Raw genomic sequence first — 19978 nt, 5'->3', positions numbered from 1 at the left:
TTTTACAAAACGATCACTTTGCTTTCTAAGCTAACAGCCTGACAACAAAGACACACAAAATCACACACCTATACTTTGTGTAAGAGAATATTTGCTTTTGGGGGACTTTAACAGAATCACAAGACATTCAACTGTTCATAGAGTGCCTTGATAAACTTGCAGCAAGTTCAAATGAAAGGCTGAAGGTTTTCCCAACAAAATTCTCAATGGGATTTAATTGTGAAAATAATTTGTTCTTTAGCATGTGATATACTGTATACTGTATGTCTTAGAATTTTTCATGTGGGAAGGGATTACGAAGCCCATTTTGACTGTAAGGAAAACATAAATTGAAAGAGTATTTTAAATGAAATGATTCTGTTTACACATCTCAGAGAATTTAACCTCTAATGACCTTTGACCTCCACAGAATATTGCAGAGTTGTACCTACTACCTACTAAGGTGGATCCACATGCAAAGTATGGAGTTGATTCAAATTTCACTTCTGGAGTTATTTTTTTATTCAAACTGTTGCAAAGAAGATGGTAACATGGTTAGCCAGGGCTAATCTCCTCCCCGAGGCCTTCAGTTACAAAATGTATCAAACGAATAGTTGAAAGTATGACAGTAAACGAGTAGAGAGAAACCTAAAATGTACAAGTGTTGACTAAGCAAGGAACAAAACATAAAGTAAGAACATAAAAACAACAGATGAAGAGATAAACAAGAATAAGACAATTACCAGACAGCAAACTGTAGTGTGGTTTCGATGATGCTACATGAATAATCTTATATTAATGTGACACACAAACATACCTTGTTTTACCAAAATGACAGATAATCTTGTATTGTGGATTTGTTTTCCGGAGATCAGCTCTAAAGGGGTCTTGTGTCATTAACTTATGAATTTGCGGAACGCTTCAAAAGCGCCTTCAAAGAGAAAGGACTTAAGCTGTTTCTTGAAACTGTTCAGTGAGTGGCAATGTCTTAGTTTAATGTGGCATGGAATTCCATAAACCTCCCAATTCTAGAAAATGCATGACCACCATATCCATTGAATTTGAAGCAATGTCAATAAGGAGATTAGCATGCTGATAGCGGAGAGAACGAGTTGGCTTGTAAGGGGGATGAGAATTTACAAAGCAAAATTTTCTTACAAGAGAGTCATGACACTTTTACAGCACTGCGATATCATACTTGCACTAGACCTATCCAACCTGATTTTTCTATGCTGTGCACTAATGCTAGCACTCCAGGAGGTCCCAGCTATTTATAGATTAAGTTGTAAAGTCCATAGAAACTACATCAGTCAACCCTTATTGTTGAAATGGCCATGTCTGTTGTGTAATTATGGACCAATCGCATGTTGCTTGATTCTTTCAAAATTTCAACAAATTTTACACTAAAACACATCAAGATAAAAGCAAATATTACCAGGTGATGAATTACAACAAAAAAAACTTGAATTTTTTCCTTCCTTTCATTAATTCAAATAAAAATGTAACTGAAAAAGGAGAACGAGGTTAGTGATGTTAGTAAGTTTTTTCGATCGTTCCCCCTGTACCAATTCCTATCACTAACTCAAATCCTACACAGATGTTGCGATACCTAGTAGAGTTACTCGACGCATATACTGTACAGTAAGTTGCTATCATGCTGTAAGTGAGAAAATTGATGAAAATGCTTTGATATTGAAAGCATTAGTTTGAACTAGCCAACTTTTACCTTTTTATGATAACTACACTAGTTGCAGCCTAATAATTAACATAAATTGTCTACAAAAAAGTACTTCTACAAAATGTGTGAAATAAGAATGCAAAGGCCTATGGCTGAGACTTTTCCAAACCATATGACTTGAATTAAACATGGAAGACAGTAGTTTTGTTTATTTTATGAACGTTACTATGCTTTGGCCTACTTAATCGGTTAGGCTTACCTTTCCCATGTAACTGTTACTTGTTCGGCCTCAGCAGAGTATGTAACATTACATAAAGAGCTCATCAGGCCAGGCTTAAAGTTAAACAAATGCACGTTAACCTAGCCTAGGCTTACATTTCTTGTCCTTGCATAGTAATATTACTAAATCAAATACTAGCCTATGCTTCACATTAGGCTACACAATCTTTCTTAATCTTGTTTTGTAGTTTAATTAATGGGGATTGTGTCATTCTGCCATCGGTACCTTACGCCATAGAAAATGGGCTCTTTCCGCCATAGGAAAAGTGCCATTCCGCCATGTTACCGCCATGGCGGTAAAGCAACTTTCTTGGATTGCGGAAAGAGCACATTATTGTGAGTGTATTGTATATGCAGTGTATATTGCTTCCTTTCACTCTACCTAGGCATGCAAAATCCCCCCCCCCCCCCCGCCCAAAAAAAAAATGTTTTTAAGTCAACCATCAGAATCAGGCTTTTAATAAACAATCAGCCAAATTTAATTCAATTTATTCAACCAACTATTTTATAATTGAAGACAGTGTATCAACTCTTTCGAAATTACCATTAAAACTATTCAATCAACCTGTACATTAAAGACTGTGTATCAATTCCCAATCTTATCTTAACTAGTACAATTCAGTCTCCTATTCCTAATACTATCCAGCGAACCCTCACATTTGAAGACGGTGCCTATCCTTCCACGCAATTCAAAGAAAGTTTCACCGATACATTCCTGTGCACCAGTGTAAAATCCATGTCTAAAATGTACGCCATAGGTTTCGATCCTTTCCGCCATGGCGACAAGGATCCAAACCTATGGCGGAAAGGTATGGTGGTATGTACCTATGGTGGAATGGCACTAGATCAAACTTAAGTTAAGGTATCTACTACTACTGCTAAACTAAGTAATGATATGTACATTACTGTGAATTTGACTAAGAAAGAATTCTACTGTAGACATAGTAGTAGTACTATGGCTTTAGGCCGGCTGTACATCCCGCTTCTACTAGTTCTCCATGGGGTCCGGCCTATGCAAGGTATTCTAACTTTCGTTGTACTGGTAGGTATAACTTAGGCTTCAGTGCATAGTATGATATTATCGCTAAGTTAGACCTATGGCTGTTTACAGTTACACCTTCGTGGCATCCTCGGTTTATCTCGTACTTAATATTAAATGAAAGGATTTCATACAGTTATATTCTCAATATAATTAAACGCCTTTTAAATCCCTGTTCTATCACGACAAATTTAGATGACGTTGGTGATACATCCATTTCAATATATTTTCGAAATAGTAGTTTAAATAACTAACCTTTCAGCGCCTTTCCTCTCGGTTCAATCCACGCGCGATAACCCGTATGTATTTAACGTGTCGACGTTTTACAGTAGTACTGTAGCCTATTGGCTAGTATCGCTAACAAACACTACATGGTCGGGCTGAGCGGTTTCCATACGCATATACATGTATGCACTGCTGTGTTAGCGGACTTGACTGTATTCTTCGTATAGACATGCACTGCCACATACATGTCCAATGCAATTTGCACTTTACATGTGACGTATGTGGCAATAGGTAGGTGCATCGAGTAATGCAGTAAAAATACTGTATTTCAGATTTAGTGCCCTCAGATTCCGCAAGACATAAGGAGGGCGTTATCATTCTATGGTAGACAGAACCGTTTATCGAGACTAACCGAGAGCCGTTCTGATGGTAGACATAAACCAATTTGGTGGTAGACAAAGATTAAGATATAATGGTAGACATACTGATTTGATGGTAGATAGAGCCGTTGATAGGGCGTTGAGCTCAGGTGAATAAGTCACAAATTTTTATAATAATAATAACAACGACAATAATGATAATAATATTAATAAGAAAAAGAGGAAAAAGAAGAAGTAGAATAATAATCAAAATAATAAGAATAATAATAAAAAATTGGCATCTACTGGGGCACCCACGTATGAAATTGTCAACTATAAGCCTGTAATGCAAGTAATGCTCTAAAAAGACAAATTTCACACACACACACATACAAATATATATATATATATTTAAATATATATAACTAAATAAAGAACAACACACCAGAAAAATTCCACTTCACGACCGGTTTCGTCATTTTGGGACTCATCAGGCGAAGGTAGGAATCGAACCCTGGATCTTGTGTCACAGACAGAAGTCCGTACCACTCGACCACAGTGATTCTACTGGTGTGTGAATGCGTATAAATTGGCTTTGTATAACTCTCTTTGGTCATGCACGGTAAGCATAAACAAAGTAATCAGGGGTCTTGAAATTTCCAGGTAAACGTTTACATACAAGTGGTATGGTCAGACTCAACAAAACTATTAGAGATATGAGTGTTACAAGTGGGCACACACAAACACCAAAACACACACATACCTACTCACACCAGCTCATGGCATCATGAGTTCATAGGTTTGGATTGTCATTGAATCTACATTGTCACCAGTATGGTTCACCACCATTCAAAGTATCTATCAACAACATTTCAGCAGATTTGGACAAATGCTCTAGGTAGTGTTTTCTACATTTTCAGAAAATGACCACTCTGACCATAAATGACCTTCAAATTTATCAAATATCTCAGGCATGAAAACTTAACCCACACAAACCACTGACGAAATTTTAGCCAAATCCAATGAAAGATGAGGAAATGGCAGTCTATCAAACAGGGTGTCAAAAAGTGACAGAATTTCGCCAAAATCACACGATCGCTTTATCTCAGCTGAAAGGTTTCAGCATAACTGGGGCCTTTGTGTGCATCCACCTATACAATGAAACATAAGTTTAATAATTCAATAATTTTGCACTATTACTGTTACATAATTCAGTAAGGAGTGTCTCAAACAAGTCTGGATACATACCAAGAACGAAAACTCGAACAAAGAAACAAAGAGAGCAGATATAATTCAATATCTCCAATTTTATTCTACAACAACAAACTAGAAGTTTACTCAGAAAATTATGAAATGATAATTGCACTAATGACAGGATATAAATCATGATTGTTTGTTCCATTTTAAGTAGAGTACTGTACTGTTATAGTCAGTGTGGGGACACCATTCTGGTTAAAAACCCAGTACTAAATGTGGTCAACAAATGATCTACAACAAAGAGACAGGTGCAGTAAGCATTCAGTTTGAACAATCTTGTGCCTATCCCATTTCTCTCAAGAATTAAACAGCTTTTGGTTGATTGGACAACCAGTAGTTTCTGAAGTATATGTATATATTTCAATGTATAGGACTAAAGTATGGTTATTACATGGGCACAGTTAGATGCTATCATCCTTTACCTGATCAGGCGAATGTTTTAAGTATTAATCCTCATTAAACACTTCCTACTTGAGGGTTTTAAGATGCCTTTAGAATTTGACTTTTCTATATAAATACAGTATAATTTTAAACAATGGAAATAGCTAATCGGTGCTTTGATGTACAATTTGCCAATAACATTGACAACACAGACAAATTAAAATTATATTGTAGAGGAATGTATTCCACACTGCTAGTTGACCCCATCGCAGTATCTGGTCCATAACTTCCCTGTCGATAAATGATTGAATATTACAAAGATAAACAACCCAATGTTTCATTCAAGGGTCCAGCAAATCCTTTAATTACTTTCTAAAGAGTATGGGCATAAAGTGTGTTTTGCTTCACTAAGAAATAGTTTGGATGGTATTGAATCATGTGACCAAGGATGTACAAGTATAAATAAACTACACTGCACACTATTCTCATTGTTCCTTTGCATACAATCTCTGATATTAAGAACCTACTACCAAGAAACATATCACATTAGGACTTAAGTCTTGAGCAGTAATCATTGGCAAACAGTTCCTCCAGCGGATGTCCATATAAAGTCAACTAAGTTTCTTTATGGCTGCAGGCTTGGGAGCAATTCAGTTACCTAAGAATATGCAATGCATCAAGTTACCTCCAAGACAAAATATTTCCTTCTAAGTTACTGATCTGTGCATTAACCAATTTACATGAACATCATAAGTTTGCTTGCAAAATCATATTCAGTCTCTAACGGATAAAACCAGCATCAATTCCTCTAACGCATCGATGGTTTACACCAAAGCACCATTGATGCACATGTCATATCCTATGTGTTAGGACAATGTTGTAAAATGTTCATCTAGGTCATTTCCAGTAGAGCTTTGGCTCATTTTTATTTTCACATGAGAAGAAATATTTTGTAAGATGGACAGATGTTAAATAGACAAATGGATACTGTAATAACAAAGACATTAACTGATTCACAGGTATGAGCCACAACATTACTTATTACATGAGCTAAAAACAATATGTACTAATGGATGGGCACTAAAATCTATTTAAAGCAAACTTTATGCCATGACACAACATAAGCATGGCAAACTAACATACATAATAAGCCACAATAAATGATTGATAAATCCCTTACACATATCACATGTATGCAGTTCACTACAATGGTGTGACCATGTGATGTTACTAATCTATACTTACACCCCAAGCAACCCCCTTCAGGGTCAGCATTCCCCATGTAACTCATCAGGCCAAAAGCCTTGGTAACATTCTGCAGTTTTCATATAGCATTTCATTTAGTAGTTCCAGGATGACTCATCAAAGACTTAGAAAGCATTGTTTACATTTTAGACATGCTCAAATATACTCGCTTCACAGATGACTGACAATTAACTTATACTGGTCATTGGTAAACTGAAACTTACATATTCAGTTAAATTCAAATATGGCTACAGAATATGTGAAGTTTAACAATGACTTTAGTTGTACCTAAAGAATACAGGCTTTGAAGGGTCACACAACAGCAAAATGCTTGGGAATTACTCTTAATGGGACATGTCTAAAGACAATAGAGACAAGCAGATTTCCCAAATTTACATAAACAGAATAGCAAATGCAGCATAAAGGTTAGGAAACTAAGCAAATTCATAGGCTGAGGTTAAGACAGCATACCTTAACAACAACAATAACAACAATAACAACAACAACAACAACAAATCCTTAGGCACAGACACTGCTCTGCAAGGAGTCATTGCAAGCATGTTGTATTTTCCACAGCCATCAGTAGTAATGCAGTTTATATATCTAGAGGATTAATGAAGTTAACCAGAAGCAGTTAATTATTATTACTAGAGTGCTACTAAAGACAGCTAAGTGCCAGTGGAGACAACAGCAGTGAACTAGCCATGACAGGGATAACAAACAGTAGTCATTGATATTGTATCTTATTATTTAGTTCTTTCAAAATTCTCTAAAGTCTTCTACTTATATGCATGTCTATGGTCAGGATGGGTTGACCATGATTGACTTAACCAGCGTATATGTGCGGAATCTGTGTCAAGAAAAGCTTACAACAAAATCAATACTTTAAAGATTAAACATCTAGGTTAGACAAACTACCCCCACCCCCCCCACACACAACCCCCTCCCCCACACACCCCTTCCCCTATCTTTTGGTGTTTCAGATCAATGACATGTGATGTATGGCTCCAACCTACTGGACGCCCATACCTTTTCCAGGTATTTCTAAACCCTACCCCTAAGCCAATGCCCCCCACACCCCCCACACACAGCCCCCCACACACCCCTCCCCTATCTTTTGGTGTTTCAGATCAATAACATGAGTTGTATGCCTTCAACCTACTGGATGCCCATACCTTTTCCAGGTATTTCTAAACCATACCTCTAAGCTAATTTGACTTAGCTATTAATAATGTATCAAACCTGGCACAAGAACAACTTGTACAAACTGGCTGATGTCAACTGAACCTAACATTTCCAACAGGATATTTTGCCAGGTTTGCAGCTGTGCCCTCTCCAACTTATCTGTTACTACATAAACATGGCTACCAACATGTCTAAATATGTTGAAACATGACTGGTGGAATGTACACTTTAACATCTTCCTGGCATTATGTACATGCCCACAGATGTGATCTCATAGCTTCATTATCATATGCTTGACATAATAAAAGTTTGACATGCCGGCTGGGCGACTGCTTTACTGGCTTACAAACTGACAAGGAACCAGAACATAATATATGCGTACATGTGTCTGCAACCTTGATACAACACATAACAGCAAGAACCAAGGAAACTCATGTAGGAGGATCTTCTATGAATCAAGTTAACTATTTACAATAGTATGGTTATGTAGGATGCAGGCTGACATGTGACAGCATACCTATGATTTTTCATCACCTTGACCTTTTCAGGAGTGCTTGCATAATTAGAACTGTTATGCTTTTTGTAGTATTTGTACTACTTAATAGATGCTTGCAGAAAATTTATTGCTCGAATGGTAAACTGCTTGAAACATCTGTTAGTTTACAAGTAGCTAGCAGGAATGGTTAGTACACATAGGAGTGTGCAAATCTGCAGTCAACCAGCCTGTTAACACCACTGCCACACTTCTAATGGTTTGGATAACATCATCACTGGGCTACAGTCATAGAAGAACTCTGGACAGCTACAGAGGAAAGATGGTAACATAAACAGCTGATTCACTTGAAAGATGGCAGATTGGGAAGATGGATGTTACTTGTGGAAATGTTTGGCAAGTTGATGTTCTTGACTGCAGCAGCAGCTCGTGCTGGTGCAGCAGAAAGTCCAGCCTGTGGGATAAACACAAACAACATGAAGTAGCAATGCCACATCAAGACAGCTCATGAAGTACATTAGGTGAATGTGAAGTCTAACTTCAGGCATTTCTGAAAAATACATTTACATAGTTCTAATTGTTTAAAGCTTGAAAGATATATTAAGCCAGTACCATAAACTGTACCAAAGATATTAACAGATTCCTTACAGTACCACACCCTTATGAAACCTACTCAGTATATTACATGTATATTACCTGTACATATTACCTGTACATATGACCTGTATATAACATGCATATAACCTGTATATTACCTGTACATATAACCTGTATATTACCTGTATAATACCTGTACAACAAAGGCTTTACTGAACTGGCTATTGACCTCTTTGCAATGATCTTGTAGCACAAATGCAGAGAAACACTGCTTATCAAACTCACATACATATTCTTTATAAACATTTGTTTAAAGCAATATCTATGCAAACACTGACAGTGACAAACACACTGAGATCATAGTGGTGAGTGCCAACCTGTGTGGTAGTTTAATGTTGGTAGGGTAAGCCTACCATGTATCTCATAGCCCAAAGACCTATCCAAATACATATATATGTGGCACATTGCAGTTTGAATACCTACTATGCTTTATGCACAGTGTCAGTAAGACTATAAGACTTTGAGATGTAGTAATCATGTATGATTACAAAAATGACCTTTGACCTCCATGAATAATACCAGGTATCGTCTACTCCTTAGATGGATCAACGTCTTGTGAGTAACATTCATTAGTTAGTGTTTAGACCGTTTTCAGAGTATCATTTGACATATGGTGACTTCAAATGAATTTTGATGTGTAATGCTGTATCAATATGCCTACATGCATGTACTGTTTGATTACTGTCAATCATAGTCAAAGACTGAAAAGTATGGAATGGAAGACATGCACTGATTGGTCGATACAAACTTTGTCCAAGTGATCATTCTTCAGCTACAGAGCTTTTAAGATGTTCACATTTTACACTCTGAGAGCTCAAAAATGTAAAAAGTTAATTTATTTTCAAATATTCTATTCAATCTCTGTTATAAGTTGATAAAGTTTGTACAGTGATGTATTTGTGTTGAGTTCTTTCCTCTGAATATTGTTTTAATGCTATTGTTAAAGCCAATTGATAAAGTTTGTACAGTGATGTATTTGTGTTGAGTTCTTTCCTCTGAACATTGTTTTAATGCTATTGTTAAAGCCAATTTTGTGATTTTTTTCTGCTTAATTCTGTACATACTTTACAACAACTAAAGTTAAATGACACATCAATACAAGCTATCCTAGTCTTCTTAGAGATTTCCATATTGGCAGGAATTTTCATATGGTGAAGAATATGTGCATCTCTCATCTCATCTCATCCAGTATATCTTCATTCCCAGAAGTTCCAAGTAGTATTCTAAATATACCAGGATTCATTCAACATTGAATACACTGCACTCACCTCTTGTTTCTCTATCTTGCTTTGCTCCTCAATTCTCGTCAGAATTTCTGTCATATTTGTCTCCAAGACCATTCCCCCCATTACTAGTTCAGCTAGGATATGATGAACCTGTCAAGATGTAAGACATGAGATAAAATCTATCAGCTAAAACTGTAGAAAATTAATTATGGCTCAAAAATGCAATATCTTGGTAGTTCCAACAAAGTCATGAAAAATGTATGCAGACGGCAAGTTAATTTCTAAGCTGACAGTAAACTTTAGCCTGGGCCTACCAGACGTCCATAACGCCATATCTACCACAGACTGGTCTTATGACATGTGTTTGAAAAAGACTTGATCTGTGTGTGAAGACTAAAACACTTGATCTGTATGTACAGAGTAAATTACTTGGTCTGTATTTACAGAGTCAAATATCTGATCTGTATATACAGAGTCAAAGACTTGATCTGTATGTACAGAGTAAAAGACTTGATCTGTGTGTGAAGAGTAAAGGATCTGATCTGTATGTACAGAGGCAAAGACCTGGTCTGTGTGTACAGAGTCAAAGACTTGATCTGTGTGTACAGAGTAAAAGACTTGATCAGTGTGTACAGAGTAACAGACTTGATCTGTGTGTACAGAATAAAAGACTTGATCAGTGTGTACAGAGTCAAAGACTTGATCTGTGTGTACAGAGTCAAAGACTTGATCTGTGTGTACAGAGTAAAAGACTTGATCTGTGTGTACAGAGTCAAAGACTTGATCTGTGTGTACAGAGTCAAAGACTTGATCTGTGTGTACAGAGTAAAAGACTTGATCTGTGTGTACAGAGTCAAAGACTTGATCAGTGTGTACAGAGTCAAAGACTTGATCTGTGTGTACAGAGTAAAAGACTTGATCAGTGTGTACAGAGTCAAAGACTTGATCTGTGTGTACAGAGGCAAAGACCTGGTCTGTGTGTACAGAGTAAAAGACTTGATCTGTGTGTACAGAGTCAAAGACCTGGTCTGTGTGTACAGAGTAAAAGACTTGATCTGTGTGTGAAGAGTAAAAGACTTGATCTGTATATACAGAGTCAAAGACTTGATCTGTGTGTACAGAGTCAAAGACTTGATCTGTGTGTACAGAATAAAAGACTTGATCAGTGTGTACAGAGTCAAAGTTTTGATCTGTGTGTACAGAGTCAAAGACTTGATCTGTGTGTACAGAGTAAAAGACTTGATCAGTGTGTACAGAGTAAAAGACTTGATCAGTGTGTACAGAGTAAAAGACTTGATCTGTGTGTGAAGAGTAAAAGACTTGATCTGTATATACAGAGTAAAAGACTTGATCTGTGTGTACAGAGTAAAAGACTTGATCTGTGTGTACAGAATAAAAGACTTGATCAGTGTGTACAGAGTCAAAGTTTTGATCTGTGTGTACAGAGTCAAAGACTTGATCTGTGTGTACAGAGTAAAAGACTTGATCAGTGTGTACAGAGTAAAAGACTTGATCAGTGTGTACAGAATAAAAGACTTGATCAGTGTGTACAGAGTCAAAGACTTGATCTGTGTGTACAGAGTAAAAGACTTGATCTGTGTGTACAGAGTAAAAGACTTGATCAGTGTGTACAGAGTAAAAGACTTGATCTGTGTGTACAGAGTAAAAGACTTGATCTGTGTGTACAGAGTCAAAGACTTGATCTGTGTGTACAGAGTAAAAGACTTGATCTGTGTGTACAGAGTCAAAGACTTGATCTGTGTGTACAGAGTAAAAGACTTGATCAGTGTGTACAGAGTCAAAGACTTGATCTGTGTGTACAGAGTAAAAGACTTGATCTGTGTGTACAGAGTCAAAGACTTGATCTGTGTGTACAGAGTAAAAGACTTGATCAGTGTGTACAGAGTAAAAGACTTGATCAGTGTGTACAGAGTAAAAGACTTGATCTGTGTGTACAGAGTCAAAGACTTGATCTGTGTGTACAGAGTCAAAGACTTGATCTGTGTGTACAGAGTAAAAGACTTGATCTGTGTGTACAGAGTAAAAGACTTGATCTGTGTGTACAGAGTCAAAGACTTGATCAGTGTGTACAGATTAAAAGACTTGATCAGTGTGTACAGAGTCAAAGACTTGATCTGTGTGTACAGAGTCAAAGACTTGATCTGTGTGTACAGAGTCAAAGACTTGATCTGTGTGTACAGAGTAAAAGACTTGATCTGTGTGTACAGAGTAAAAGACTTGATCTGTGTGTACAGAGTAAAAGACCTGATCAGTGTATGAGGAGTAAAAGGTCTGATCTGTATGTACGAGTCAAAGATCTGATTTGCGTTGCAGGCCTAAATTTGTCATGTAAGTCTTCCATATTCCTATTTAAACTTTGTGTTGTTTTGTAAAGGGATGCTTCAGTGTGTATTCCAAACATTAGTATGCCAATTGTAAGGTAAAACACATGTATGTAATTAACCACATGTGTAATTGCTTCTCATTTGTCAAATTTATTCAAATCTTCATCAAACACAGATGATCAAAGACATGTCCACTGATCATTCTCAGATTAAGCATGAACTTTTGTTACCAGTTAGAACAGCTTTTAAAATTAAAATGTTAAATGATTCTAAAAAAAACTTCCTTTTTGCATTCATTGAAATAAATGTCAATGGCCAAACTGATGAATTCCTGAGAGGTCCATACAACTCAGGCTTACCTTATCTATATGAAATATAAGATCCAGTTCACAGACATTCTCAAAGCACTTATCTAAAGTTTCGACAAAAACCTGAAGAAGCAAAAAGAAAACCATATTATAGCATTTGCTCAACTACTAAATCTAACAGAGCATGTTGTAAACAGTTGTGAGTTGTAACTGGAAAGCTAAACACACAATCATATGACTAGAGCAGAGGGTGAATATTATTAACCAAGGAATGTTTGCTGTCTCCATTACCACAATTGGAAGCATTCAATTTCATGAATTCCTGACTTTCAGTAATAATTTTAAAACCTCAGCATGGTAATCAGTTAATAATCAGAACAGGCTACTTTTCACCATTACTATTACCTCTGTTAAAATCTGACAAATGAAGGGAAAATACGAAACACATCCATCTCAATCATAGATAGCTCAATGCAATTTAGTTGCATCAGTTACAACATTCATACACTTACAATGTAAATTACTGTAAGGCTGGACAATGAGCTACAGTAAACAAAGATTTTGTTCTCTCCTGTACTTTCTATGTTTTAGTAAAGTAAAAAAGTAATTTTACCTTCATGCACAAACATGTCAATTCCACACATGCATAAATGTGGTGCATACCTGGATTAAATCTAGAATTCCCAGTTCACTCTCTGATGAATCAACGCAAAAGACAAAATAGAGAGTTGCATAATGTCTGTAGACCAATCTGTAATCTGCTCCACCAATCAGCCTGAACAACAAAAGGATAAGAGAAAATAAAAGTAGATGTGTTAAGGGGCAGTGCCACAATAACAACATTTAGCATGCACCCTCAATGATGAATATTATCATACTTCATTCTGCAAATTATGTTTTAAAAACAATGATCAGTAAGTGATGTATCATATTGAGGGTCCCCACATTAGAAAGGAAATGGTTAAAGAAAAAAAGCTTTACTATAACTGTAAACAACATAAAACAATCACAAGAGGATAACAATTCAGCATTGTTTAGCAAAGAGATTTAATACTTTCAAATGAAATGTGACTTAAGTTCCATCAAAAGCAATGTGACAGCATGTAAGTCTCACATCTGAAGCCATGATTAGAATTATTACTCACTGGCAACTTAGAAATTGATATGGTTGAACTGGTTGAAACTTATGGTTGAAGTTAATTTTCTATAATGTGTCCACAATATTTAAACTTTGAAATGTGAAGTTACAGCGAATGAAAATGTTACGAAACTAAAATGAGTTTCTAAACTAATATCACGTTCATACCAACTCTTAGAGCTCAAAGACTTTCTGGTATCAGCCAAAAGATATCAAGATTATCAGATTCTGAAAGAGTAAATGTTGTTATCTGTCCTATTGATCATCAGAATGATTTTTATTCCATATACAAACTTCACATCATGGACATGTTACTGCTGTGTAGATGAGTTAGTATATATGCTTTGTAAGGTGTTTTCTTTATGACAATCATGTTTTGCTGATCACAACCATTATATAAAATGTTTTTTTCACATTTATCCTGCAAATGAGGAGGAAGACAGAGACTTTGCATTTGGTATGCTTAACCTGTTCCCTTAGTAGAATATGATTAGGTAGAAGAGATACTTACGTGCCACCTTCTAAAAAGTTACAGACATTGTCATCTCGCTTGGACACTAAATGGAATGTCTCCCGAACAATCTGTTGCTGGTCGTCTTCGTTCTAGGAAAGTAAAATCATAAAAAATGCAAATTCATTTTGTCAATTATAAAGCAACATAAATTTTTTCCCCAACAAAAATAATAGCAGCCTCCCTGGTCTGCATCCACAATTCACTTAGATGACCTTAAGTGCGTTATAGATATTGATGAATAAGAAGCACAACAGGAAAGTCCTAGCAATGGGGTCATCCAAGTAGATTCCAGACAAATTGCACTCATTTATTTAAGCAGACTACACTTAAATAGTTACTGGACCCACCATGGTACTATAATCTTATGTGTAAGCCAGTATAGTACAGAAGCAAGTTAGCCAAAATATAGCTTTCAAAATATGCAGCTGTAGGATCTGTAAATAGTGATTTAGTTTTGCTTCAAATATGATTATTAGAAATACTTGAAACATGTGATCTTTGATATGCAGCAGGTCATATCGAATGGATACCAGTGTACTTAATTGCCAAACTGTCTGGCCTATAAATGCTGGAGGTCAGGCCACCCTACATAGCAATTGGTAACAAAATGGAAGACATGTTTGTCCCCAGGGCTATCAGGTTACTGGGACCTTTTCTTCCTATTTGACCAAGCAGTTGTTCTATTCAGGGCCTACAAACAAGAAGGTTGTTGAGCTGGAAAAGATACATAATTAGATTATTGGGCTATTCACTGTGTAGGCTAATGATATTATGAACTTACACTTGTTTGCACTGTGGTAAATACATGCATACATATACCCTACAGGCTAAGTTTTAGGCTAAGTTAGGGCACAGGTTAGCCCTAACGTTACGATGGGATTGATTTATACATTCGACTTTGGACTACCTTAGGCCTGCAGGGCTAGTCCTAGGCCCTAGGTTAAGTTAAGCTAGCCTAGGCATAGGCCTAGGCCCAAAGCCTGTGCTATCTATTTACCAAACTAAAAGTAACTCACATAATGAGTGAAAAATTTCGCAAGTCTAGGCTTCCCATGGTTATTGAAAATGAGTATTGCCTTAATCATTTTCACAAACCAAAATAGTTCGATGAGTATAAATGTGTTGTAATATGATCAATATCTTCAAGTCTTTGGTCTCGTTAATCATTAGACTTCAGTTACGCTACTTCCACTACATTCGGATATTGGTCATCTGTTTCGTGTACATATAGGCTAGGCCTGGCAATGAAACTGTGGATCATATGACGTTTGTTCTAGTCACTGTACTATTCATTGCATTGAAATTCACACCACTGTAGAGGTGGCGCTCTTTCACTTAATTCGTACACTCTATCGTTTCTCTCTTTAGCGTGAAACCTTTATACCTCTCAGAATTGTGTTATAGCGCCATCGAACCATCTTTCTTTGTGCGTTATGTTCAAGTGGCGGATCCACGGAGGGGTGCCGGGCGGTCGGCCCGTGGGGCTGCCGGGCTGCCAACCGGGCAGCCATTCTAGATCCGTCACTGTATTGGAAAAAGTTCTGAATTTCTTTATCATACAAATAGGGCCTATTTAGAGCCCCCTCCTTTCAATTTTGCTGTATTTTCTTAGTGAAACTAAATATAGAATTGCTATTCTTAACTTAGCGCTTAGATATTTGCAGACTCAGGAGACAATTAAATCGAGTAAAGTAAATATTCTTGTCCGATCGAGTGGCTCATAATGTAAATGTGCTTAGAGGATCCAATAAGGTGATATGTAATGAAAAGTTACAAGGTGCCATTCAAATATTTGACTCACTTATTTTTTATAAGCAAGTTATTTTCACAAGGAAACTTGCTGCAATAAGTTGAATAATATCTTAGCAGCCTTGATTTTTTTTAAAGTAGTTAATAACGAATTGCTCATAGAAATTAATTTTATTATAGTCTGTACATGATTCAGTTACCCACATCAATCAGCAGTTGAAAAAAAATAAAAAATAAAATATAAATTGATCAGTTTCCAAATTTTATGAATTTGATATTTGGTTCAGTGCACGCGAATTGATTTGTGCATATTTCTATAAGAAATTAGTCGCAACTTATTGAAATCATAAGATCCATCCAATCTTGGTGACATTTTGCATGCAGGAATCAGTAACGCGGATGACTAACCACATGCCATATGAAACTAGTCTAAGTTCGTAATTTGCTACAAAGCACGGTACTTTCCGCATTGTTGAACTTAGAAACGAATTATCACTACATGTAGGAATAATTGATCATTTTGATACGATATTGTACAGATGTTAATGTCATGCACTGCATTCCGATACAGCCAATATAGGCCTATACGACCAACACAATATCAATCTTAAGGGTGTCAACATATCTTTTTTTCTTCACGGTATATTGGAGGTCCGGGTAGGGTGGGGGGAGGGATAATAAACTATCACCAACATATGTAAAGTTACTTTCTGCTTTTTCCTCAAACATTTTGGCTCATTCGCAAAGACAGAGAGAATGAATATTTTCAGGCGTTCATGAAATCGTGCCCTGCCTCAGTTTACAATGAATGACGTCCAAAATAACGTCTTGAAACTAATGCGCCGAAACAGATGTCTTGATTTCACATTCGTTACTACTTTTTATATTCTGGGATATGATATTTCACGCAATTTATATATGTTAAGCACCATTGTCTGTCGGCTCGAATGATGTTTCGGCACTAACAGATTAAGCTGAGGATAGAGCCGGTCGAAGACACAGTTTACATATAATGGTTTACTAAAACGTGCTGCTAATCTGTGAATGCGATTAGCTCTCTCCCAGCCAACAGTAGCTATACTGTATGGTTCATTTGCCATTTTCTTTAGTATTCTGGGAAGGAAAATGTTTATGGTTACCTGGTTTTGATTTCTGAAGCATAAAGTATTTAGGTGAAGGCATGTTCTTACCCATGTGTTTGACTAATATTGTAAACATACTCAAAGTCATGGTCTGGAAATTTGTTTACATCTGAATATTTTTATTTGCTCAATCAAATGGGGATGTCGGGAGTGCGTGCGCAAGGGTGGAGGCCGGGGGGCATGGCAGGACCCCGCCTAATCTATAATATCAAAGATTCATCTCTGGTCCTGTATACCATAGGTTCGAGCCTCTAACTAAATCAGTCGGGGAGATTTTGAATTTCTTTTTTTAGCACAACCTTCTGTTTGTAGAGGCACTTATACAGCCCTAACTTATAATCTAAATATGCCTCTGTGGAGGACCCCCTCCCCCATATACGGGAGTCGACTTTAATGACCCTACGGCAACATCCTATTATTCGGGTTACTACCTAAACTTCAGTCGGGAAAATATTAAACCCCACACGCCTTTGTAATACTGTGTACGCCACTGGTTTAAATTTACAATTAACCGATTGTCCTCGCAATGTGCACATGAATACAGATGATGATATTCTGTGGGGAAGGTGGGGACAGGGGAGCTGGCGTCTCTTTCACGGCGAATCTTTCGCAAAAGGGCAACGTGCGCGAAGACAATTGGCATCAACTCCTTCCGAAACTTTGTTTTTTATGAAAACACCCCCCCCCACAAACAATGGCGTGCACAGGATTTCAAAGGTGGGACTGGGGGCGGGTGGGGGAGGGCAACTTCAAACTACCCTGACTGTTTGCCTGAACTTTTACTCTGTTTGGGCCAGAGGTGAATGAAGGATTCCATAAAGGAGAGGGACCGCATTGGGGTCATTGAAGCCGATCCTACAAAGGGTGTAGGGGTAGGGGTCCTCCCACCAGAAAAAAAATGAAATTAAAAGTCAAGTGGTGCATTTCGAAAATTTGTTTGAAACCGCAACCCAACATGAGTTTCAAAAACGGATCTAACAAATAATTTTGCGGTGCAGGATCTTACACGACAAACAATTGAATACTCGAGCTTTGAATTGAAGTTTGCAGCGAGCTCCCTCGGTGATATAGACATACAGTTGCCCTCATCTTTGTGTTGATTCAAAAACTCAGGTCAAGAGCGCTCTGTTTATTGTTCAACCATGAATGCATACATGTTGTCAGAAATCCCTATATGATTTCCACTTCCATTGTTGAGAATAGGATTATAATTTAATCATGCATGTAGTGGTTTCAGTATAGACAGTTTTGGGTGTGGCTCAGTTGTGGGTCGAAGAAAAGGTTGTACCCAACACAAACAGCAATCCAAACAACACCATTCGATTGACATCATTAGCCGAGACTGGTGGTGCTGTGTAGTAAGCATCAATTTGTACTTTTCATCCAGCTCTGTTTCATTAAAAGTAATCATTAGAACTCATGCAATATTCAGTCTTGTTTCTGTACCATGGTACTTCCTATTATGGAATGAATCTCTTTTTTAAACAGTAACGAAGATTTGACAATGTCCATATGCCTGAACTTATACAACTAGATCATTTCGAGCAGGGACTGGCATGATAGATTGTCCCTATTTACTTACATCAAGGCAAACCGACTGATTGGGCTATGCTTGTAGGCTTGTAGCATGCCTATAGTTTCTTTGCTTTAACTTGAACTGTCTGATGTGATACAGCCTAATATATTTGACTAGACGAGGTGCAACGGTTTCGGTGTTGTAGATGTTGAAATTGAAAGTAGATTGTTGCTTTTGTTGATGTCATTTGAGGTCAGCAGAAATCCAGATGTGTCAATCCTTGTAAACACATTATCACGAAAACATCAAACAAAATATTCGGCATATTGCATCATTGCAACCTCAATATCCTTTTTTCATTGTTTCCATGTTAAGATATTTCCCCTCAATTGGCATAATTGAGCCGAGGCTCCTTAGGTTCGACTCCATGCAGGGGGAGAGAGGACAGGGTGTGGGGGGGGGGGGGTTACGTTGTCCTCTCGGACTATACATCATATGTCACCGAGGCATTATTTCTTCACTTTCGATCATGTGGCCTGATTGAGGACATCTTTTCAATAGCCGACACCGCGATGGAATTATTCGTAGAAGACGAAATGGAACACGTTAGAATGATGTTAATCTTGAGTATGATTCAATCATTGACGGAGGGCATTGCGTCAGTTACTTTATTTGAAGAAACGAAGGAAATTCAATTCAGGAGTGGGTCCTGTCAGTCAACTACCCTTTGACCCAAATATTTGTTCACATCAGTCTGTCCGTCGTTTAATGGCAAGTTTTGCGAGAAGAGCAGGTCTCATTGTCTTCTCCGAAGTATAACGACTACTGACCATTAATGTAGTTCGATGACTAAGCTTATCTGTAAATCAAGTAAAAGATCCGATACGTCAAGACGTTTGTTTTTGTATGAAATGTCATTCGTATCGCTGTTTCAAGTCGTTTCCGTGTTTTTGTTGTTTTAATCATCAACTATTTGCGTGATTCAGTCATTACTTTTCCCAAGAATCTTGACAAACTTAAGTGGACTTGTGTTGCTGCAGTGTATTGGAACTGTATGCTGAAAATGTGCACTGAAATGTGTAAGAGCTATTGGCATACTTGTAGTGTTGATAAACTTTACGTCATTTTGCACAAAGTGAATCCTCAGGATTTCTGATCCTGTAGTGCCCCTCCTTTCTCACGAATCTTTCCCCCCATCATTTCCAAACGAAGGGCGTTGAACAAATAACAATCAGCAACCAATGAAGTCTAGTTCCATAACAA

General features: G+C 37.2%; 2 protein-coding genes across 4 annotated transcripts in view; both read right to left on the bottom strand.

The window, feature by feature from the left end:
- LOC139967065 (CTD small phosphatase-like protein 2) overlaps window positions 1–3454 on the bottom strand; it is a 39418-nt gene extending 35964 nt beyond the window's left edge. The window contains exon 1 of one of the 3 annotated variants that reach the window (XM_071970747.1): window positions 3231–3454. The gene's annotated coding sequence lies outside the window, so the exon portion shown is untranslated. The remainder of the gene's footprint in view (window positions 1–3230) is intronic. The other 2 variants (XM_071970746.1, XM_071970744.1) reach the window with 2 other exon arrangements.
- A 1397-nt stretch (window positions 3455–4851) lies between these two features.
- Window positions 4852–15564, bottom strand: LOC139967064 (AP-3 complex subunit sigma-1-like). Its single transcript, XM_071970743.1, has 6 exons — window positions 15325–15564; window positions 14306–14397; window positions 13320–13431; window positions 12708–12779; window positions 10046–10153; window positions 4852–8574 (listed from the first exon to the last, which is right to left on the bottom strand). Exons 1-6 carry the CDS (start codon window positions 15391–15393, stop codon window positions 8464–8466), a joined length of 564 nt encoding a protein of 187 aa, XP_071826844.1. The 5' UTR covers window positions 15394–15564; the 3' UTR covers window positions 4852–8463.
- Window positions 15565–19978: the final 4414 nt, after the last annotated feature.

The sequence above is a fragment of the Apostichopus japonicus genome, chromosome 4 (genome assembly GCF_037975245.1).
Source record: "Apostichopus japonicus isolate 1M-3 chromosome 4, ASM3797524v1, whole genome shotgun sequence".
Lineage (NCBI taxonomy): Eukaryota > Metazoa > Echinodermata > Holothuroidea > Aspidochirotida > Stichopodidae > Apostichopus > Apostichopus japonicus.
Note: the sequence above shows the minus strand (reverse complement) of the source record. Positions and strands in the feature narration are given on the sequence as shown.